We start from the raw sequence: 24,031 nt of genomic DNA, 5'->3' as shown, positions 1-24,031 counted from the left end.
TTGATTTAGGTGAGAGATGGAAACTCTGATGTCTGCTTTGATCCACAGCAGAGTACAGCTATTTTACTTTATTTTCGGAGTACACTATTTTTGCAACATGCATGGGAGCATCTCCCAGATCTTGGGTCTCTTTCCCTTGTAAGACTGCAGAAAAAAAGCAAACGCTTGAGGTTTGATTCCTTTTTTTTTCTTATACGCTCTGTGCTGGCCTTGTCATATTTTAAGGCCTTGATGAGTCTTTCCTGTAAACTTTTTTTTTAAGCTTTTTTTCTTTTAAAAAAGATTTTATTTATTCTTGAGAGACACAGAGAGAGAGAGAGAGACACAGGCAGCGGGAGAAGCGGCTCCATGCAGGGAGCCCGATGCGGGACTCGACCGGATCCGGGACCCTGGGGTCACGCCCTGAGCCCCCCGGCGACCCTTGATCTCTTTTTAGACCCCGGCTGAGCTGGTCCCCGGCCACGCTACCCCTTCGCGGTCCGGCCGTAGCAGGGTAAGGCCGTGCTCGTCCTATTTTCCTAGGGTCCAACTCCCGGCGCACACCTGCCGCTAAGCCGGGGTCTCTTCCCCGCGGCCCCTCCTCCCCTCCGCGGAGGCCCGACGCCGTCTACACTCCGATGCTCCCTGACTTGGCCGTCGGGGCGCAGGGTCACCGACCGGCTCGCGGCTTTCCGCACCCCGCGGGCCGGGCCTTCCTCCGGCCCCGACCCGGCGCCCACCGCCTCCTGCCCCGCCGCCGGCCCCGCGCTCGGGCCGCCCCACAGTCGGGCTCCACCGGGACGAGGCCGCGCGGCACCCAGGGCGGGCCCGGGCACCCGGGCGGCGGCGGAGCGGCCAGTGAGCCCGGGGCCCCCGCTCCAGCCCTCGGGGCGCCGCGGCCGGTCCGGGGGAGCTGAGCCGGGAGGGCCGCGTGGTCACCGGGCGGGGCCCGCCGCTCAGCCAAGGCGCGGGGTCTCCCAGGAACTTGGCGCCCGCGGAGCTGCGACCTCGGGGCGCGGGGTCCTCGGCAGCGGGGCGGCGGCGGGGGGCCCCGGGGTGTCGGCGGGTCCGAGGGCGGCGGCGCGGGGCCCCGGGGTCTCGGCGGGGCGGGTCCGAGGGCGGCGGCGGGGTCCCCGGGGTGTCGGCGGGTCCGAGGGCGGCGGCGGGGTCCCCGGGGGTGTCGGCGGGTCCGAGGGCGGCGGCGCGGGGCCCCGGGGTCTCGGCGGGGCGGGTCCGAGGGCGGCGGCGGGGTCCCCGGGGTGTCGGCGGGTCCGAGGGCGGCGGCGCGGGGTCCCCGGGGTGTCGGCGGGTCCGAGGGCGGCGGCGCGGGCTCGCGGGCTCTCGGGCTCCCGGCGCCGCCCGACGTCACTTCCGACCGGAGCCAAGATGGCGTCGGCGCGGCCGCGGACGCCGGGGCGGGCGGAGCGGCGGCAGCGGCGGCGCGGGCGGCGGCTCTCGGCGCTGTGAGGCGCGGGGCGCGGCGGGCGCAGGTAAGGGGGGCGGAGGCGGCGGAGGCGGCGGGGCCGGGCGGGCTCCGGGACGGCGGCGGGGTGGGCGCCGGGACGCCCGTCCCTGCCCGCGAGGAGCGAGGCGGCGGCGGGGGCGACCCGCGGGGACCGGGCGGGCGGGCGGACGCGCCCCCTCGGAGCGGCCGGGCGGGGCGGGGGGGTGGATCTCGGAGCCGGGCTCGGGCCCCCGCGGCCCCCCGCGCCCCGGACCGGCCTCGGGGCCGCCGCCGCCAAGTTGTGCGGGGCGCTTTGTGGCGGTTGGGTCGCCGCGCGCCCGGCGGGGGGAGGGGCGGGGTCGGGGTCGGGGTCGGGGTCGGGGGCGGGGCGGGACCCGGGTCGGGGTCGGGTCGGGGTCGGGGCCGGGGCGGGACCCGGGTCGGGGTCGGGTCGGGGTCGGGGCCGGGGCGGCGGCGGGTCCCGGGCGGGGGGCGCGGGCGGGGTTCGTCCGGGGCCGCCCCTCCTCGGCAGCCGCCGCGCTCCCCTCTTTTGTGCCGGGCGCGGGCGTGTGTCGCCCACTTGGCATTCCTGACGCGTCGCGTGCCTTTGCGCCTTTTGTGTTTATTCCCCGAGAGTTGCGCGCCCCGAGGCTGGAGGTGGCCCCCGCCCCGCGCCCCCGTCGCGGACCCCGGGGTTTTGCTCGCGGGGAGCCGCCGCGCGCTCGCGGATGGACCTTTGACTACCGGAGCCGCCTACGCGCCTACCCTTGGGGGGCCGGTGGGACCCGTGGGACCCGAAGCAGCCGAAGCACCCCTGCCTGCCGCGCGGAGGACCCCCAGCGACCCCGCTGACCCGCGGAGCCCGGCCGGGCGCTCCGGTCGGGCCCCGTGGGGCGCGGAGCCCGGATTCCTGGACGCAGCTGTAACCCCCCGAGAAAGGGCATTTACGCCGCGCCCCCCCCCCCCCCCAGCCTTCCATTCAGTGTTGTGCTGGGGTTGGTTTTACTTCATTAGTTTTATTGCAGGCGCCTCGGGGAGGTCCCAGGCGGCCCTCGGGCCCCTTCCATCGGACGCTGAAATGGTCGCACCCACAACGCGGCTGAAATCTCTCCAAGTTTTTGTTGACTACAGGGTCTAATTGTTAAAAGCAACGATAAACCTCGGACGCCAAGCGCAGCCTCTCGGTGAATCTCTCTCTCTCTCTCTCTTTTTTTTTAAACCTCCCAGACCAGGCTTCCCGCCCTCTCCATCGGTTGTGGCCGAGTATCGGGAAAACGTAGGCCTTTCCACATTTTTTTTTTTTTTTTTTTAAACACGTTAGGAAATGTGTCGTGCACGTATTGAGGAGGAACTGGGACACGCAATCATGTTCTTTTTTCAGAGGGTTTTGTCTTTGAGACGGGCTTGCAGCTGCCCCATCGTTCTCGAGAGGAGAAGCTGCGGTGCACTCACTCGCTCAACCATATTCATCATGCGTAGAATCTCATTGTGGCCTTGAGAGGACCTTTCAAGATCCTCTTACTAAACACCCTCATTTCAGTCTGTAGAAGCTGAGATGGAGATTCTTGGGGGAGACTAAGGCTGATTCACAGCTTCTGTTACTCCAGGGCTCTTTTCTTCCTATCTGTTTGTTTGTTTGTTTGTTTGATTTAAATAAGTGAATACATCCCAAGTGTGTAGAAAAATACCAGGCACATAATAATGGCGCTCAATGAAAGTTTGCTCTTGTTGGTGCTGAAGGTGGCTTTGACTGAAAAGTCGGCGTATTCAGATGTCTTTTTTCTTCTCCTTTTGTGGACAGTTCCTGAAACAGTACGATTTAAATTTCATTGTGATGATTTGTTTTGTGAGTACACATCATAAGAAACGATTCTCAGAGTAGGACAATATGAAAATAGAGAAAAGCACAGAGAAGGAAGGGAAATGAGCTCTAATCCTCCCACTCGTCAGATAACCCCTGTTAACATTTTGGCAGACCTCCGTCACCTTCCTGTCTTTCTTGTGCATGTGTGTATTTCTTGCATATATTTATTCACCTCTGTGTATTTGTATTTTATACAAGATTGATACTATGTTGTGTGTATTATTCATAACCTGTCTGTGTTGGGAGCATATATTCATGCCATTAAATATTCTTCAATATAATTTTTAGTGGCTGTGTAATATTTGAGTGGGCCATAATTTATCAATTCCATATTGATCAGTAAAGCTTCTGTAGCCTGAGATTCTCGTTTCATTGAGATTCGTTTAGATTTTTCCATTGTGAATTTTAAAGTTTTGTGATTTTTTTTTAAGACAATATGTGAAAATGTTAATTCTATCTTTTAGCCTCTAAATACGTATTTTCCCTGCCAATGCAGTTATAAGAAGCAGCAGTCGATTTCAGCTTCCTTTTATTCTCTCCTCCCTGAGCCGGGTCTGTGCAGTTCCATAGGTATATCTGCACTCATATTCTTTTGATGATGATTTTACGTTAGATGTTTATTTATTCATGGGACTGTTTTCTTTAAGCTGCCGATCTCTTTTCAAGTTACAGATCTGATTTACAAACCTTTTAAGTCCTGTTAAATCATAGACTTTCTGGGATGGAAAGCACCTTAGGTTATTTACTATTTTCATGTCTTCCAACTTGCTTTTCATGCTATTTTTAATAACCCAGGCAGAGGAAAAAAAGCCCGTGGGCTGCACGAGAAAACTCCATAGTGGGAGTGAAAAGGGAGTAGTAGTAGGTGGACAGTGGGGGAAAACTCAAACTTGTGTGGCAGTGTGTAGATACTGGGAGTTTCCAGATGCTGGGGACATTACCTGACAGTCATTACTCTTGACACTGCTGACGTGTGGCCAGCACTCTGTGGTTTGTGTGGTGCCCGTCGGTGACACTGTCACTCCTCATAGCATTTGGTTAGAGGTCTGGCTCTCTCCTTTTGAAGTTAGAACTTTGTAATTAGAGCCGGTAAAATCATCTTCCTAGATCGACCAAAAGCTACAGGTTCCATTACTGAGAGCGTTACTTAGGTTCCATGAAACAGGATTTCTTAACCTGGGCAGGGTTGACATGTGGGGCTGGATAATTGTCTGTTTAGGGGGCTGTCCTGTACGCTCTAGGGTATTTTTTTTTTTTTTTTTTTTTTATGATAGTCACACAGAGAGAGAGAGAGAGGCAGAGACACAGGCAGAGGGAGAAGCAGGCTCCATGCACCGGGAGCCCGACGTGGGATTCAATCCGGGGTCTCCAGGATCGCGCCCTGGGCCAAAGGCAGGTGCCAAACTGCTGCGTCACCCAGGGATCCCCGCTCTAGGGTATTTGGCAGCATCCCTGGTCTCTCTACCTGTGAGATGCCAGTAACACTCCCCGCAGCCGGAATAACTAATAGAGTCTCCTGATGTTTCCAGATGTCCCTTGGTGGGGACTCAGTCCTCAAGCACTGCATTAAAGGAAGGGAGGCCCATCTGATCGGATGGTGGAGTCACTGAAGCAGTTTGTGGAATCTGTTTAGTCAAAGAACTGTAAGAAGAGAGTCTGGTTTCCTTGAAGTCCACCTTGGGATCAGGGAATGGACTTAAGTGGCCTGTGGCAGTCCCTGGGTGTGTCTTTATGATCATACCCCATGGTCTACTTTCAGCAAGTCTGTGGCAAGAGATAAAGCAATTTGAGATAACCTGGAGACTCTGAAGGAGTTTTCATGACATAGATCAACATTCCCTGTATGTAGATTAAACTATTATGGATTTAAATAAATTTGTATAGAGTTCAAGCATGGTGACTCATGTAAGCTTGTGGTCTGTTATACTTGAATAGCATAGAAACATCTGTTTTCTAGAAGATGAGACTCATTGAAGCAACCCCTTAAAGATTGATGGTAGAGGCCAGACTAGATTTTCTAAGATTTTTTTTTTTTTTTTTTTTTTTTTTTTTTTACAACCGATTCAGGGTTATGCACTGGAAGTGGTGAATTTGTCCTGAGGAAATAGTTTACTTTTGAAGTGCTTACGTAACTTTAGCTTATTTCTTTATAACTTAAAGATCGATATTGATTTTCATGGCATACATGCAGCACGAATGCGACTTCCCGTGGGAGAAGACTGCAATCAAAGATTGCATACTTTAAAAGTATGGATAGTATAGATTGAATTTTTACTGTGGCGTAAGTGATCTTCAGGTAGAACTTAAGGGAAGAGATGTGGTGCTGTTGGACCATGTTTGGTAATGGGGTGGCTCTCTCAACTATGGAATACCTGCATAATTTCACTGGAATGAATGCATGTGTCATTTAAATATTCTTTCGTAAAGAGAATGCCTTTCATTCCCCACCCCCACTTCCCTGAAGCATGAATTAGTTATTGTATGTAGTAAATCTGGCTCATTTGGAGTGAAATACGCTTATAATATTTTTCTCAGTACTGCATAGTACTTAGGGCCTTGGTTCAAGTCATACTTAGGCTGTGTTTCATTTATTAGTCTTTTGGAACATGCAATAAAGGAGGTTTCACTGAATTACTTATGTATTTGCCAGGCATTTTGGTGAAAAGAATATTTTGTAGCTCTTGCAATAAATCATCTGATAGGCTTTGCTTTGAAAGAGCTAAATTACTTCTTGGCACAGCTTGCCTGAAATATGTAAAGCTAAGTGCAACTGTTAGTTTGATTACTGTGGGCAGCCTGTCTGGGAATTGGTAAAACCTACAGCTTTTACATGTGCATATAAGTAGTTCCACTAAGACTACATTAAACTCTGGTGGGAAAACTCTATGGCATTTTCAAGTAATTTAAATGATGCTGTTAAAATTTGAAAAGAAATCTGAGATTCACCAAACCCTTACATACTTCAGTATGAATCCTGCGCATTACCCAAGGGGTTATTAAGACAGTATAAATTAAGCATAATTTGGAGAAAGAGTATAAATATGATATTCTTAACGTTTCTCACTGTGAGGCTAATTTTAGGGACTTTGCTGTAATTCTAAAAGGCCTTAGTTTTAAAGTACATCTGAAAGGAGAATTTTTAAGAAGGGGGGTGGGTCTCTGGGACAAATTTAGATTTTTAATGGTGAAACTGCTGCCCTATGTTAGAGGACGTTGAGCTAGTCAGTTTACCTGTTTTGGGAGGTAAGTGTGTCAGTGCGATCCCTAGTCATTTAGTTGAGCCCTGCCTCGATGTGTGGAATAAGGCCTCGCACCGGGCTGAAGTATTCCTGGCCCTGGAGGGGCCGCTCTGTTATCCTGTCCCCGTCCTGCTTGTAAAGGGGGCGCAGGGATTACTTCTTTCCTTTCCCGGGGTGTTTTGTGATGAATAGATGAAGAATATGAAAGCAACTTGAGATACTTGTAGGTCTCTTCGAAACTATTACCAGCATTTTCCCGAGCTGCTCCTCTTCGCTCGGCTCCCGAGGGCCAGTGCGGTCGCATTATTGGCAAGAGGAACCCTTCCAAGCTCCGAGTCCTCCGGCTTTTGGGCCCCCGCCGCCAGCGCGGTGGAGGAGGCACTTTTTCCTCGGCTCTCCCAGCCTGTCACAAAGCCAAGTCCTTGGTCTCCTCTTCTCTCTGGACATCCTCGCCCTTCCTTGGCAGCTTCCCTGGGCGCCCGTGCCTGAAGTCCCCTGCATCTCCATCTCCAGCCTTGGGGGCGGCCCGTGCGGGGCCTGTGCCGGGCCTGTCCCCTCCTGTTGGTGGACGCAGCTTTCCACGCGGATGTCTGGCCTGCCCCAGAGGCTAAAAGGGAGCTCGCCACCGTCCGCTTAAACACCGTCCCTACTCCTGGCGACTCGACCTTGAAAATATATGCATTCTTCAGTCAGTCACAGTCCATATTCGGGACTCCTCTTCACCATTTTTTTACTTCCTGTGCGTTAGAAGACACCTTCTGTCCATTCTGTGTGTAGCGGTGGTCATTTTTTGTTTGTTTGTTTGTTTCTTTTCAGCTGTCATCTGTGGTTCACACCCTTACGCCCTATGGCTTATCATCTCGGGTTCTTAACCCACTTGCCTGGTCCCTGGCTGCCCTCTCCTCACCTCCTTCCTGTCAATTTAATCTTTCAGAACTGGGAGACCGTGTTTGTGGCATTCCTCAGCCGAGGCCCTGTTGCTCCTCGTTGCTCCCGGCAGGGGGCCGAAGCTGCCTCCTGATGGGCCTCAGGGAATCCGGCTCCTGGGCTCTCCCGGTTGCTCTGCCTTGAAATAATTCCCCTTGCATCTTTCCCTAAAGACCTGCAGGGCTTTGGGAGTGGATCGGGAGGGAGGGTGAGTGAGGGAATAGCTCCTGTGACGGCTGGGGAGCCCGACCCACAAGTTTGCATTTAACTGGGACTCGCATCCCTCTAGAACCGCCCTTTTAATCTGCTGCTCTGCACAGACCCTCCCTGGACCGGCGCCCTCTGGTTTACCGCTGCGGGTAGTACCAAGAGATAATCTTTCATTCTTTTCATCGTAAGTGGGGAGGCATATATCTTTACCTTGAAACAAGAACTACAAATTATTTGGAACCCTGCTTTCCTTTAAAAAGTAAAAGCTTAAACGCGTACAGAGCCACTTAAACTGTAGAGCAACACATAAACATTGCTCTGTAAGCAGTAGGTGTTGCTATTATTTTAAAATGCTCTTGAGAACAGAAGTACTTGCATATTTAGAGGTTAGACCCTGAAGCTCAGACTTTATTTAAAGTAGAATGAGTCACTCTGTACCAAAAGAATAAATATCTTAATAAACTCTTGGGAAAAGACCTTGAATCTTGTAGTGACAGAAGTGTGCCTGGGATCTTAGGAAAATCTAGTTGAAGTTGTCAGCCTGTCTGGGATAACTTCCAATTTTGCTCTAGGTTCTTCACTTGTGAATTCAGGAAGCCTTGTGATTTATGTGGAGTTTGGGGAAGATGAGTTTTCTTATGTATTTTGTTGTGTAGGAAAGATAAAACAAAACAAAACAAAAAAACTCTGAGCAGCTATTTGTAAGGTAACTCTGTTAACACTTAGAGAGCCTTTGTGTGAGAAAATGAATATTCTAGTGCCAGGAGCTGAGCACCATGTTGCAGAAGTTCTCTTCCCTATTTTAGGAAATTCAGAAGCATTTTTGTAGGCTTTCTGAAAATCCCTCAACTTTAAATGTTTAATCACAAAGGTAACATCTGTATTGGCAGCGCCGGTGGAGAAACATTAACCCAAAAGGGTCAACTGAGAATTCATTTTATTTTGGGGATTGTGAAATGAACGGTCGTTTCTTGTTTTGGAAATTTCGTGTTTGAGTTGGAAGCTTGACATTTGAATGTTAGGAAAGAATTGACTTAATTTTCCTTTTAAGATAATTTGAAGTTTTTACATGTCTCACAAGGGGAAATATTAGGAAAGTCTCATTTTATAGGAACTTCTTTGATTTGAATGCTGTCTGGAAGAATGTACAGTCAGCAGTTGGTTAAGCTGGACTTTTAGGAGAGATGGGAGCCGAGCTGTACTACAAATCTTGAGTGGGGCACAGTTCTCTTCACAGAGCAGGGACTGGCCACACAGCATTTGTCTTCTTACTCACTTGTCTTTTCTTGTGGATTTTTATATCAATATTTTTTGCCAATTAGTCTTGAAAATAGGAAACGAAATTAACTTATTAATTCAGGAGTATTTTGATTGGATGGAGTTACTTCAAGAAAATTGACAATGATTCTTTTTTTTTTTTTTTAAGTATTTATTTGAGACAGAGAGAGACTGAGCGCTGGAGCTAGGGGAAGGGGCAGTGGGGAGAGAAGCAGATGCCCTGCCGAGCAAGGAGCCCCATGTGGGGCTCAATCCCAGGACCCTGAGATCATGACCTGAGCTGGAGGCGGCGGCTTTGCTCACCTCGACGGTGATTCTTGCGGTTTTTAGTACCGTGAGGAAGAATATCAGAGTAAGACGTTAAAGTGAGAGTAATATGTTTTAATTTCTTTAGAGAAACAGTATTTTTAATTGTGGGATTAGAGGGGATATTTGTAGAAACCCTAAACAAAACCTGGAATTTATGATGTAATTCTGCGTTTAGTGCGATAAAATGACATAGATATATAAATTTAATCAGAAGAAAGGAAAGTGTATGTTAATGGTGGTCCATAGCATAAACCACATAAATGGTAAATAGCATTTACTATACATTTATTGCTAAGCTAGCTCTTCATTAATGGCTGCTTGAAGCAGTATTTTGTTAAAAAATTTTCTTGAATCTCTCTTTTCCACAGAGATATTCTAAGGGAAGGAAAAAACACTTATAACATCATAATCTAACTTTGGGTTTATAGTACTTTCCTAGCACATTTGCAGATCTCTTATTTAACATTCTTCTGTGGTGTTAACTTACATATATTTTTTGTTTTTAAAAAATTTTTTTATTCATTTGAGAGAAGGAGAGAGAGAGGGAGAAAGCATGAGCCCTGCGCTGGGGAGGGGCAGAGGGAGAGGGAGAGTCATTCCCCACTGAGTGCAGTTCCCACTGCAGGGCCCCATCCCAGGTCCCCAAGATCATGATCTGAGCCAAAATCGATAGTCACTCGCTTAACTTTTAAATGCCACCCAGGCGCCCCAACTTACATATTTAATTTTAATTTTAATTTAATTTTAGTTTTTTTAAGATTTTATGTATTTGAGAGAGAGACATAGAAAGCAGGAGTGGGAGGAGAGGGAGAAGCAGGCTTCTCTCTGAGCTGGGAGCCTGATGCAGGGCTTGATCCCAGGACCCCATCATGACCAGAGCTGAAGGCAGATGCCTAACCAACTGAGCCACCCAGGTGCCCCAACTTACATATTTTAAACAAAAGTTTAATAAACCTCATTTTCTTGTTGGATTTCTGCGGCTCTGAAGCTGTTCTGAACAACAGACTTTCTGTTTTTCCCCTCCATTGTGTGGAAACTGTTGTCAGGATCAGGTTCTCCCACCTGGAGTAAATTCACCGGTCTGTGCTTCCTTATTTAGGATTGTGTCAGGACACCACCTTCCAAGAATTTGGAGAATCAGACCTTAGGATATTTGTTCCTGGTGTTCTGGGCCTCACTGGGGGAAACTGATGTATTGAAATAGGAGAAGTGATGGGCTTATTTACGAGCATTCTATTCGTTGTGTCTCCTCACTTACTTCGCAGATAGGGAAATTCCTCTGTGTGATATACTCTGTTCTACAATTGCCTTTTTTGCCTTGGGTAGAACTTGTTCTACACGGGGAAAGACTTGAACATCCAGTTTTGAGAAGCAAGAGTTCACACCCTCCGAATCTTTGCTGTATTCTCAGTCTCTTTCTCTTTACACACACATGCGTGCACACAAACTTTATTTTTAAGATGATAAATGCACAAGGTTTGATTTTTTTCATTTCCATTTATTTAACTTGGTAACATAATTTGCCTTTTAAAAGAGGACTTGGGGGGTGTATTTTTTAGTGCGAAATTAGATGTTCTAGATGGTTATTCTTGTGAAATTGTGTTTGTTATTTTAGAAAAAAATGAATGATTTTGTGTTTAGCAAACTCTGGGGCAGATTCTATATTTATGAGTTACATGTTTTTGCTTAATCCGAGTAAGTGCTAAGTGTTTTTATTATTCATATCTAGAGTTCATAGATTGTGTAATTTGGTGATTCCATTCTTCTGGTAGGAATTATGAATGGTAGTTTTTATTTTATTTAATTTATTTATTTTAAAAAAGATTTTATTTATTCATGAAACACACACACACACACACACACAGAGGCAGAGACACAGGCAGAGGGAGAAGCAGGCTCCCTGTGGGGAGCCCGATGTGGGACTCGATCCCAGGACCACGGGATGCCCTGAACTGAAGGCAGATGCTCAACCGCTGAGCCACCCGGGCATCCCAAATAGTAGTTTTTAATAACAAAATATGCTAGCTGTGCTTGGGAGTTAATAAAAACTGCTCTTGAGAAGTTGGCATAGTTTAGATATTTTTACTATTTTTCTAGGAGTTTCTGGATTGCAAGAATCTTTTGGTTAGCATTGTTAAACACTGTAAATCTACTCTGCTAAACGCTTAATCATCCCTGCTGTTTGCTATAAAGATTAATTTACCATGAAAGATGTACTTTAAGCTGTGATTAGTATTAATTTACCTTGAAAGATGTACTTTAAGCTGTGATTAGTTTTAGAATATTTATCTTAGGTAGGCTATAAACTTTCTAAAACCTCTTTCACAAATTATTATTTTTTAACTTTTCTTTGCATCTAGTCCATGTTTTTTAATGCATTAATGATTTTTTTATATTTTAATATACCATACTAGGTCTCTTAATTCCAGTGACTCTGAATGTTGCAAATTTAATTATTTTTCAAATAGTTCCAAAAGAGTTAAATTGACCCAAAAGAATACTTGTAAAATCGTGACTTATAGGTGAATATACAAATCAAATCAAATAATTATCTTCCTACTTCTCTGCCTTCCTTCCAGATTTAAACTACTCCTACAGAATCTATTGCTTTTACTTTGCCTCTCAAGTAGTTTTATAGATTTTACAAGTCTACAAAGGGCAAATGTTACAGTTTAACCTGTTAAGGTGTTGCATTCCTGTTACTTCCTGTCTTTGTTTAGTTTAATCTGCCTTATTTTAGAGGATGAGTGACAGTGAGATGCCAGGGACTCCTAGGCTCTTCTGACCCAAGGACTGGAATGTCCGGTGTGTCTCTCCTTTTTCTGGTCTCTGGCTCTCCATGTCAAGAGATAGTAGCCTAACAGTTGTTAAGGTTGTTTTGACACTTTAAGGAACCAGTATTGAAATAAAGACCCCAATAATTGTTGTATTGATACTAATCATATATAATCAAATCAATTTTATTTTAATTTTTAAAAAGACTTTATTTATTCATGAGAGAGAGAGAGAGAGAGGCAGATACACAGGCAGAGGGAGAAGCAGGCTCCATGCAGGGAGCTCGATGTGGGACTCCGTCCTGGGACTCCAGGATCACACCCTGAGCTGAAGGCAGGTGCTAAACCGCTGAGCCACCCAGGAATCCCCCTCAAATCAATTTTATGATATTATTAAATATTTGTAAGGATGATTTGTCCTAGGATTTGGAAGCAATATCTTGAGAAGTTAAGTACATGTATATTATTAAAGCCATGGATTTGTAAAATCAGGACCACGCTCTTACTTTTCTAAGAATGTATGCTATTAGCAAAGTATAGTTGGTGATAAAAATTCACATGCTCTAAATTTGTATATCTGCCTAAGTATTTTATCTGATAGATGTCAGCAAGCTGGAATGGAAGGGATATGTAGAAATATTCAAGGTGGTTTGGTCAGGTATAGAAACTGAAAAAAGAAACTAAGGCTTTAGCTAGGGTAGGATAAGTCTTAGCTTCTGAAAATTTTAAGATTTTCAGTATTGACTGTTAGAAAACCAGAGGCACTTAACTGTTTAGCATTTTTTCCCTTTAATATGGTAGAATTATTGAGTTTCAGTGATTGGTATGGAACGATTCCTCTCTGCCCCCACACGAATAGGATTGTTAGTTCAGGTTCTCACATATGATAAAATTGATCTTAGTTAAGTGGATATGTGAAAACGGCACTGCTGAGGTCAACACTGAATATGAGAATATGTAGGATTGCCAGGCGGCTCTCACAGGGGTTTTGCACTGCTGGAGGAACCTTAAGGAAGTTACTTCAGCAGCAGCTTGTAGAGTCTATAGTTGTTTTAAAATACATTGTCATATTACAGCTAGTTACATGATTATTATAATTCAGGGTTCTCAGCTGGGAGGTTATTTGGGAAGGCCTGTAGGTATTTTTGATTTTCGAGATGATCAGAAGCACTGTTGGCATTTGATGGTGCAGAGCAGAGTTAAACGGCCCCTCCTAGAAGGGACAGACAAGGAGTAGTTGCCCAGTCCAAAATGCAGTGGTCTTCTGTTGAGAGACACTGCCAGAGTCTCAGTTCTTGTGTTTAACATCCCTTGTTTTTAGTATAGTTTAGTAAAGGATTTAATTTTTAAAGTATTATTTGAGAAGTCATTTTTGGATTTGCAGTGCTTTTGACTCTGTAAAATATTTTCGATATATAATTTGACAATGTTGTGAGTCAAGGGGAGCGAAAAAAAATGAGTCTGGTTTTTGGCAATTGGGATTAGAAGTGATTGGAGAGGAGAGCCCAAGCATATGTGTTTGTAGCGAACTCTGGGGGGGAAAAGATGTTAAGACCCCTTTCTCTGGAAAGAAATGATGAGTGCATTCCTGTTAGGACAAAGAGGGAACAGACAATGCAGAAAGTCAGATTATTAATCATTTAACAACCTGAATTATATTGTAACTTTTTATTAAGAAAAAGTGAGATTGAGATAACAAATGAAAGACTAAGTGGTTCTAAGTACTTTAATATTTGAGTTCTTTGGGATTAGAGGCCAGATGCCATGGTATCTCAGTCGTTTGAATCATGCCTGTGAGCCTGTAACTACAAAAGGGGAGGAAGGAAAGGAGGAAAGTGTGAAGTGAAGGGAAAAAAGCAATGACAAGCAGATGGGAGGAAGGAGGCAGCATCTCCTTTGATGAAAGAAAATGGCAGCTCCATCCTTCTGTGTCCTTGGGATAAAAATCTTGGTGTCCTCCCTGACTTCCTCTTCTTTCATACCAGCTACTCTGGCAGCAAATCTCGGGGGCTCTGTTTTTAAAATATATCTGGGATCTGAGTACTTCTCGTACCTCTTTATATGGGCCAAGCGGCCGCTGCCATCTCTTGCGTAGATGGGGGCAGGAGCCGCCTGAGAGGTTGGCTTGCCCCCACCCTGCTCCCTTGTGGTCTCTTAAACCTAAGGCACGTCAGGTGTGCCACCTTGAGCCTCCCAGTGACTTCCCACCCCTTGATGGAAAAGCTCTAGCCGTTCTGGTGGACAGTGCTTACCTCGCAAAACTTGTACTTTATCTGCCTCCCCACCCACCCCCATTCCCACCTTACACCCCACACCTTTCTGAATCACTTCCTACACTTTCCCTTTCATTCACTGTGCCCTTGTCACCGTCCTTGCCCTTCCTCAAACACCCAGGCACACTGCCGAAGGGAGTTTCTTACTTCCTTATGATGCTCCTTCCTCATACCTTCCTGGCCCACAGGTCTTCTAGTTTTTATGCAGTTGGCCTTTTCTCATGCAGGCCTTCTCTGACCAGACTGTTGGAGTCACAGGCAGAGAGATAGAGACTGTAATTCCTATCTCCCTCTCCTTACCACCTCTTTATTTTTCCCGAAAGCACTTTTGTTATCTGACCTCCTGCACATTTTACTAATTTATTGCCATCTGTTCCCCTAGAGGGCAGAGATTGTTCTGCTTACTGTTGAAAACAGTGGTTGACACATAGTAGGTGTTAAGGGGAGGCAGGAGTAAACAGTTGGTGAAATATGGTTAAGAAGCAATGGCAGAAACCCATTATGAGAGTGGTGGAGTTATCCTGACCTCCTTGAACTTAACTTCTTACTTACCTCTGTAAAAATCAACTGGGCTAACTTAAGTGAATGTAGCACAGTGTCTGCTGGTCTTAGAAGCAGCTTCATAGGTGATAGTTGCAATGATGGTACCAGTGATTCTCATGGGAAGGAGAAGACGACAAACCGATGGAAATGGTAAAGCATCATAGCTCTTGCCAAAGATCTTTCATGACAGCATTTGCGTTTTCCTGCAGAATTTTTGTTCTGTTCCTTAAAGAGAACTCCCGGTGGCCAATATTAGTAAATCCATCCGTAAAAGCTTAGTAAGAGGGCAAGTGAAACCACTGACATTTTATTCACTTCTGAGTTGCAAATTGTCCATCCTGACGGTCCTCCTAGTGGACTGTATGGCATTCAGTAGGCATTGATGATAGAGGGAGCAGAGGGGCACACCCCTCAGGCCACTAACCTCATCACTGTGTGACAGCCAAATCCACAGTTGAACCTCATAATGATTTCAAATCTAGAAAAGCATGGATTCTGCTCAATAGGAGATGTATACTAAGGAAAGACATATTAAATATATATGAGAAAGATGTTCAATATTAAAATTTAAAGGAATGGACTTAATGGGCTAACCTCCAGTTGTCTGAAATCATATTCACCGAGTATTTCCTTACTGAGAGTTTATATTGGTTTCACTAGCCCTGAGCTCTCTAACTAAAGATGCAAGTTTCAGAATACATTTCCTTGTGCCGAGTGTGAATAAAAACTAGTTCAGGTGCCCAGGTCCTGACTTAAATATAGTGCCTCTGATTGTTAAAGGTGATCAGGTGAGTGTGTGGGGAAAACCCCAACCATCCTTGTTAATGAAGTGGGGCAAAATGTTAAAGCACTATGTTTATGATAGCCGGCAGGTAGTATATTCTAGGATGAAGGGTGTCATGAAGCCACACGTTCCTTGGTTTATTAGCAGCTAGAACGTAAAGTTCTACAATGTGAGTAGAGTCTTGTGGATCTAGGAAAGAAGGATAATTTATTAAAGCAAGTTCATGAAGAAATAGGAGACCTGTTCCTGACGGTATGTGTGTGTGTATGTCTACCTGCTGGAAGCAGTTAGCATGTCGCCGGGGAAGTGCTACTTAAAGTGGTGCGGCTTCCATTTATTGTGAATGACTTCCAGTGACTCCTAGGTTGTGCACGACAGCAAGGACCATCTTCACACATTGTCATTTAGAAATAAATGTCATATGCATTGACAAGAAATGATTTTGTCATATCATTTCAGTGTACTATGAATATACTGAATACAAATTTTAAGGGAATTACTGCAGTTCTTTTCAAACAGCTTTTATTAAAACATTTTGCCTTTTACTACAAGGGTTTTGTTTTGTTCCTCAAAGAGAACTCCCCGTGGAAATGTTAGCAAATCTACCTTCCTACTTCAGGAACTTGAAAAACTAAATAATGTAAAGGGTCTAATTGTGTTTGCATTCAACACAGTATTGATATAAGTGAAAGAAGGACATTTATTTACATTGCATAATAAATTACTCAGCAGTGCTTTGTGTTTCTATTAACAGAGCTAATCTGTTTCTTCTTATAAATGATGTAATTTCACAGCAAAAATTTGATGTCATTCTAATGAGTATGCTTTCAATTGTAGAGTACAATGAAGGCCTAGTAAAGATTAGTAAGAAATCTATTTTATTGTAGATAATAAATCTGCGAAGTAAGCTCTCAGCATAGATTGAAGTTGATCTGGCATGGAGTTGCTTTATGAATAGCCCTTTGAGCAAACTCTACAGTTCTGTGTGTGGTTTTAAATCACTGTAAATTTGTAGGCAGGTACATATTACAATTGTCTGTTTTTCTTTTTAGGGCTCATGTAATCAAAGAAGTTTCTTTGTTGTGTGTATCTTTTCAGAACACAACAGGAATTGAAAATGAATCAGGTGAGTTTAAAAATAAGAATTTATACAAATACATTACCTAGATGCTAGACCAGTTCTTGATTTTTAAAAGATCAAAACACACACATTCATTTCTCCCAGATTTTCTTTCCATTTCTTAGTACCATTAACTGGTTCATTGCTTTCATAGTGTGCATTTGTTTGTGGAGTGGCGTGTGCTCTGTTGTGCTGTGGGTTGACATTTCCGTGGAACCCTGCACTAGGGACTGGTTCTTTGAGACCGTAGTTCAGACTTTCTGTTTCTACCTTTCCCCTGCCACACTGTAGTGTTAATTTTTTTGTTTTTGTTTTGAAGCTTATTAAGCTTTCATTTTTAATAGTTTTTTAAAAATAATTTTTATTTAGTAAATTATCCATTGGTTGTAAAGGGAAGATTGAAATTTATTTTTAGAGACTAAAATTTCCTTGAAAAAACAAGATAGAATGGATAGAATAAAAACAAGAAGGCAGACATTAAAATATAAGATGTATTTCTCCCTATAGGAGGGTGTGGGACTACCTAGGAATTAAACAATTCTGCTATGGAGATTTCTGTAGCCTCAGCGGTGTTCTGATAAGTAAAACCAGTTATATGGCCTAAATGTATTCTAAACTAGGATTCTTATTTTCTAGTCTTAGTATCATTTCACTTGTAGTTACAGAAAATCATGGGTGTTAGAAACACTCTTTTGAGGTCGTCATAAACACATTTAAAAAATACAAAAGAAAAAACTTAGAAATGTGAAGTCTAATTTGTAGTGCTTAGCTTAAAACTATTGGACTTGAAAACATTTGGTATCCCTCATTATCTGAAATTGGGGACACCTTTTTATCACTTATAGGTGCTTCTAACTGTAGTCCCAGTTTTCTTAGGGTGGCTATTTAATAAGTTCAGTTCCGTGTTGCACGGAGAGATGTGAAATTTTTGGAATGGATTCTTTTGATTTCTTTTCATTATTTTGCTGTATCAAAAATACGTTTATTTTAATGCGGGGGACCATACATCATAAAAGATGAATCTGGCGAACACATGGGGCACATGGTTTCTATTATTTTACAACTTGCAGATTTACTGACATGCTTTTGAAGCCAAATTATTTTTGAAATAGTGAGATGGAGGAGGGGAAAAGAGAATAGAGTGGATTTTTGTAGTCCTTGTTCATCAACGTTATGTGCATATATATGTGATACATTTCACTTATTTTTTTGTCTTAAGACTGATTCCATATAAATGTGAACCTGGCCATCCAAAGGAACTTGATTTTCTCTAGAAATCTGTTGTTAGAAGAGCCTCAATTCTGGATTAGAATGATTGTGAATGCTTCCAGAGTGGAATCCAAATATTGACGTTACTTTTGGGGGCATCACTGTTCAGCAGTCAGTTATTTCAGGTGGCTACAACTGTACTCTTAGGCTTAAATTAGGCTTTAATTCTTACGCTGTATTCAGCTACTAATATTTTATTTCTAACGTCTTTTGACCTGTTTGACACCTCACACTTTCACTTTATGGTCCCTTTTATATCAAGTGACCTTGTGTTTAGAGAAAGTCCATATGCCATTCAAAAGAGTTGTGGCAATAACCTTTTCTTTTTTTGGCTCTTTTACAATTTCATTTTGTTTTTGACAAGTTTTAATATCAGATCTGCAGAGGACTGCCTTTGATGCCAAATGCCAAATATCAGTGGAAAAGTGTCCTCTTATGTTTCTAATGGTTAGCACATTTCTGATTTGGATGTAATTTAAGTGGTCTGGTAGTAATGAAACTTTTATTTGGATTATAAAAATTGTCCACTTTTTATGAGTAAAATTTTCAGCATCTTTAGTTATATTTTCCTTATCTGAGGGATTTTAGTTGCATGATGTTTAGACCTGATTATTATGTCATGGCATAAAATCTATGAGTGTTTTTCAACAACTGTCTCAGTAATTCTTTAAAGTTAAGAATTGTTTCAGGACATTTTATGTTTTTCCTTCTTATATTCATTCTTCCCATTTTTAGCCAGTGAAAATGAGCAATCAGTGCTTGAGAAACATGAAAGTAACTACGCAAAAATTTAGATATTGAAAAAGTTTTAACTTGAACGAGATTGATTTTTTTTTTTTTAAGTTTATTTAAGCAATCGCTATACCCAGTGTGGGGCTTGAACTCATGACTCTGAGATCATGACCTGAGCTGAGCCCAAGAGTCAGACGCATATCTGACTGAGCCACCCAGACCACCCCTGAACCAGATTGATTTTTAATTAAAATCTTAATGGGGATTGTAGGGTCAGATAAATTCTCTCTAGGGACTGAGCAGCCTTGGTTAGATGAATTTTAGCAGTCAGATCTATCCCTTACAGCATGGTCTGGACAGCACAATACCATTCATTCATATGTGTCTGCTGCTTGAGGTTTAGGGACCAAAGGATCCCCAGAGTGAGCAGACCATATTATTTGCAGATGGGTTCTTTAGAGGAAACAGTGGACTTGGAAGACTCACGGTATTTTAGGAGCTGACTATTGAAGCAGGGTTCTGGACTGTTCAGTCTTACCGTGGTGTGTGCTCTTGGAGTGGTAGCTCCCCAGGCTTTCTCTCTCACTCTAGCTCTGGGCTGCACAGAGCCTCTGGATCCACATGTTCTTTGTCCTTCTTTTCCTTCCCGTTCTCTGCTCAACACTTATCCCTTTTCTTACCTTCCCAGCTTGGAAGCCTTGGAATTCTGCTTGCTTTGCCTCTGAGCCTTTGTTCCTTCCAGCCTAGTCCTGGCCTGGTTGGCAGACAAGTAGAGAGCCACTCTGCTCCCCCACTTCATTCTCTCATTTTCTTTTCTCTTCATTGTAAATCATGCATACACTTTACTTGCTTCATATCCCAATATTTAACTTTGAAGATGTTCTAGTATTTTCCTCCTTTTCCGCCCTAGATTTACTTAGGAGAATCTACAACTTTGCAAATGACTTTCCCATTGAATAAAGAGTTTAGAGTGCTTTACTTTATAGAATATCAATGGTGAGGAAAGTTCCACAATTTGAATATGCTCATAGTAGTTTAAGATAGATACCCTGGAGTTTACTACCACTTCCTCTCTACTGAGTGCTTAAGCAACATGCCAGGCACCCATTATTTTCTCACTCATTTAGTCTTTGCAACCATTCTATCAAGTGTAGGTATTATATCCGTTTTATGGATGAAGGCATGAAGGCCCAGAGAGGTGGCCATGGCTTGCCGGTGGCCACTCAAACAGTAAGTGATACTGTCACACTGTCACTCGTCAGATTCCAAAGCTCAGGTCCTTGGTCACCGTGCTATACTGATGTATCAGTCAGGATAAGCTGTGTTATACTGTGCTAACAAACAAGCAGCTCCAAAGTGTCGGGGGCTTAACGTGGCGTCCTTTCATTTCTTGTTCTTGCTACGCGTCCTGTGTGGATCTGCTGTTGTGGTTGCTCAAGAACCAGAGATGATGGAGGCTTTGTTTCAATATACATCACTTCTATTCACATTTAATTAGCCAGAGTTAGTCATGTGGCCACATCTGACTAGGGGCTGGATGGGATGGAGGTGGGGGCCAGTGCCATCCTGTCAGGTACCTGGGAGGAGAGGAGAACTGTAATATTTTGGGTAAAGCTTCAGTGATTTCCCCCCAGCTTTATTGAGGTATAATTGACATGGTACATTGTGTAAATTTTAGCCCTAATGAGGTAATACAACTGCTTTGATTTCTGATTTATTGAATCCTAGTTTTTTTTTTTTTTTAAGGATCTTCGCGTAACTTAAGTTGTTCCTGATTCTATCAACATAGTAGCTTATGATTGCAGCATATCTATATCCTGATCAATGATCTTTAGTATTGCCAGTAGCCTGTAGCAAAATAGTTTAGCAACTCAGCCTTCCAGACTTTTAAAAAGTTTTATGTAGTGAAATAATAAAAGAAGCTTTTTTTAAAATTTTTATTTATTTATGATAGTTGCACATAGAGAGAGAGAGAGAGAGAGAGAGAGGGAGAGGCAGAGACACAGGCAGAGGGAGAAGCAGGCTCCACGCACCGGGAGCCCGACGTGGGATTCGATCCTGGGTCTCCAGGATCGCGCCCTGGGCCAAAGGCAGGCGCCAAACTGCTGCGCCACCCAGGGATCCCTAAAAGAAGCTTTTAATCACTGGATGCTGCAGATCCAACTCTGATAATTGGGAGAAGCCACCCATAGTTGCAGTATCTTGCTGCTATAAATTTAAATGAAATACCAGTAAAACTTGCTTATTTTTGTATGTTTAAAAATAAAACCATTGGTATATATTGCCTATCTCAGATGGTACGTTTTGGATGTACATTCGTTCACTCATTCATCTTGCGTAGACTGTACCCCAGCATGTTGTGGATTCTGCAGTGAGCTAGACAGGCACGGGCGCTGCTCTGCAGCTTACCTAGTCAGAGAGAGATCATTGAAAAGTGGAAGATGAGACAATTTCAGGTAGTGAAAAATGCCGTGCAGACCGTGAAACCCAGTAGTGTAGTAAAGGATGATGAACGAAGGCAGGAGGAGGTTCTTTGGGTTCCACGGTCAGGGAAGGCTGTTCTGAAGAGATGTCTAACAACTAAAACGGACACTCAAGTGATCGCCAAGAACCAGATACACAAAGATCCAGGGAAAGAAAATTCTTGATAGAGTTAGCCAATAGTGAGTGCAAAGGCAGGAGGTGGGAATGAGCTTGCTGGTTCAAGGACACAAAACAGGTGGGGGTGGTGGTGGTGGTGCTGGAGCTTGGCAAGCATCATGGGCTTTGGGACAAGGTGAAGTTGGGGAGAGGCAGGGGTCAGATTCATAAAGCCTTAATGGCCATAGAAAGAAGTTTTTATTTTATTCTAAGTGTAGTGGAAAGGCACTAGACAGTGATATGATCTGTTTTCTATTTTTTTAGAGTATCACCTTTATCTTTATTGGGCAAGAGGATAGTAATATGTTTGTTCATTATTGAGATTAACACCATATTTGAGGATAGTTTCTTCAGTTGGACAATTTAATGGGCCTGCCGCTTTTTGAAGGAGGGCACTTTTTAATGTATTTCAGAACTATTGACTACTATTGTTTTCAGAGATGGTGTGAAGGTTTTCTTGTTCTGTGTCCCCATCTCTTTATTGTTATTGCAGTCATACTGATTCCTTAAACAAACACAATTTAATGCTGTTTCAATAAACTGTAGCTTGTTTCATCCCCTCCCTCTATTGTTTGCTCCCAGAATAGTAGCTAAGAGTCTTGTTTGCAAGTTTAAACAAAGAAGAGTTGTTCATAGAATTTAAAGTATTAGCACTCTGCTTCTCAGATGTCTTTTGCTGGTGACAACAATTAACTGTGGTGATTATCATTAGTCTGTGGCAGAATAATATGTATCTTAGCGAGAATATGCTGTGACATATGCTCAGTGCAAAGCGATGTACAGCCATTGCTGGTGCTCTCCAGTGTTTTGATTAAATTGAATATTTAAGAAACTAGGTGCTTTAATTAAATTGACTAAAACAGATACATTTATGGTTGTTTTCTGTGTGGAGTATGTAAAAAGAGTTGCTGCTATAAATTTAAATGAAATACCAGTAAGACTTGCTTATTTTTGTATGTTTAAAAATAAAACCATTGGTATATATTGCCTATCTCAGATGGTACGTTCAGCCTCATGTAACAAACAGCAGCCAATGCCAGTGTCCTGCTACATGACTCTCTGTAGTGGAGTTACCTTCCCCATTCCGGTGGTATCTGTCTTGGGAGGGGGGGGAGGTAGGGAATGGGGCAGGCTGGTTCTAAGGCTACCGTGTGTCTGGAGCAGAGCACATGAGGGAGGAAGGAGTGGTCAGAGAGGTGTGGGCTCAGCTCTGTGGTCATTGTAAAGATCAGGGTAGACTTTACTTGGGGAGATGGGAAGCCTTTGGAGGATTTTGAGCAGAGGAATGCTTGAGTTGGGTCAGAAAAAAGCCTCAAAAGAAAAAAAAATTTTTTTCTCGGCATCAATGTTTTTATCCTTTGTTTTCTGGGACCATTAAAGTTTCATTTGGACATGATTTAAAGAGGAGAGTGTAGAAGTCATTTACTTATTTTATTTTAAAGATTTTATTTATTTTATTATTTATTTGTTTATTTAACAATAAATATTTATTTATTTATTATTATTTTATTATTTATTTATTTATTTATTTGAGAGAGGAGAGAGTGAGCGGAAGAGAGAGGGAGAGAGAATCTGAAGCAAACTCCACACTAAGTATAGAGCCTGATGTGGGGCTTGATCGCATGACTGCAAGATCATGATTTGAGTTGAAACTAAGAGTTGGACGGTTGGCTAACCAAATGAGCTACCCAGGTGCCCCTATTTTACTTTAGAAACTTCTTTGAGGTATAATATTTGTGCATTAAAATGTACTCATTTGAAGTGTATCAGTCTTCAGGTTGATAAATACCTACATCCAGTGCTCTCAAGATGTAGGATACTCCTTCCACTGCCCCGAAAGTTCTTTCTAGCTGTTCTGCAGTTAGTATCCCCCCGCCCCCTCAGCCCCTGCCCAGGCAAGCACTGATTGACTTTCTGTCCCTGTAGGTTGTGTTTTCCTGTTCTGGAATTTCACACGAGTGGAATCATTAGCACTTGTCTTTTGTGTTTGTCTCCTTTTTGAGCAGCATCGTGTTTTTGAAATTCATCCATGTTGTTGTAGGTATCAATAATTTATTCCTTTCACAGAGGACATTTTATGAGGGACAGATTTGGCGAAACCGTGAATGACTCTCTTTCATTTTAGGTTATCTTCCCCACTTTTTTCCTAATCCTAGATATTGCCAAATATGGTATAAAAATTGAAAGTACTTTTAATTGAAATACGAAACCATGTTTTAGCATATTATTAATATGGCATTACAGTTTTAAAGGATTTTGTTTATTTTACAGAGAAGAAGGAGGGAGCACAAGCAGGTTCAGGTTGATAAATACCTACATCCAGTGCCAGGTTGATAAACACCACATCCCAGTGGGGAGTGGCAGGCAGAGGGAGAGGGAGAAATAGACTCCCTGCTAAGCAAGGAGCCTGATGTGGAGCTCGATCCCAGGACCCTGAGATCGTGACCTGAGCCAAAGGCAGACTCTTAACTGACTGAATCACCCAGGCACCCCTAGAATTACATTTTTATAAGTAATTATAAATGCAAATTTGATTTTTCAGACTTTTTAGAAAGAGACTTCCAAGTAAGGTGATTCCTATGTGTTAGGACTTAAACCTCAATTAGTGAATGTATAGTTTAGAAAATTAACATGTTTGATAATGGT

General features: G+C 43.7%; 1 protein-coding gene across 12 annotated transcripts in view; it reads left to right on the top strand.

Annotated features, from left to right (window-relative positions):
- Window positions 1–1,426: 1,426 nt before the first annotated feature.
- The window catches only part of PRDM2 (PR/SET domain 2), a 119,704-nt gene continuing 97,099 nt past the window's right edge, over window positions 1,427–24,031 (top strand). For 9 of the 12 annotated variants that reach the window (XR_005356170.1, XR_005356169.1, XR_005356171.1 and 6 more), the window contains exon 1: window positions 16,677–16,750. Coding sequence is in view for 6 of the 12 variants with exons in the window: in XM_038531949.1 (XP_038387877.1) it covers window positions 16,742–16,750 (9 nt within the window). In the remaining 6 variants the exon portion in view is untranslated. Of the gene's footprint in view, window positions 1,470–16,676; window positions 16,751–24,031 lie in introns of those variants that run through there. The other 3 variants (XM_038531953.1, XM_038531947.1, XM_038531951.1) reach the window with 3 other exon arrangements.

This window comes from Canis lupus, chromosome 2 (genome assembly GCF_011100685.1).
Source record: "Canis lupus familiaris isolate Mischka breed German Shepherd chromosome 2, alternate assembly UU_Cfam_GSD_1.0, whole genome shotgun sequence".
NCBI lineage: Eukaryota > Metazoa > Chordata > Mammalia > Carnivora > Canidae > Canis > Canis lupus.
This window is presented reverse-complemented; position numbering and strand designations above follow the sequence as displayed.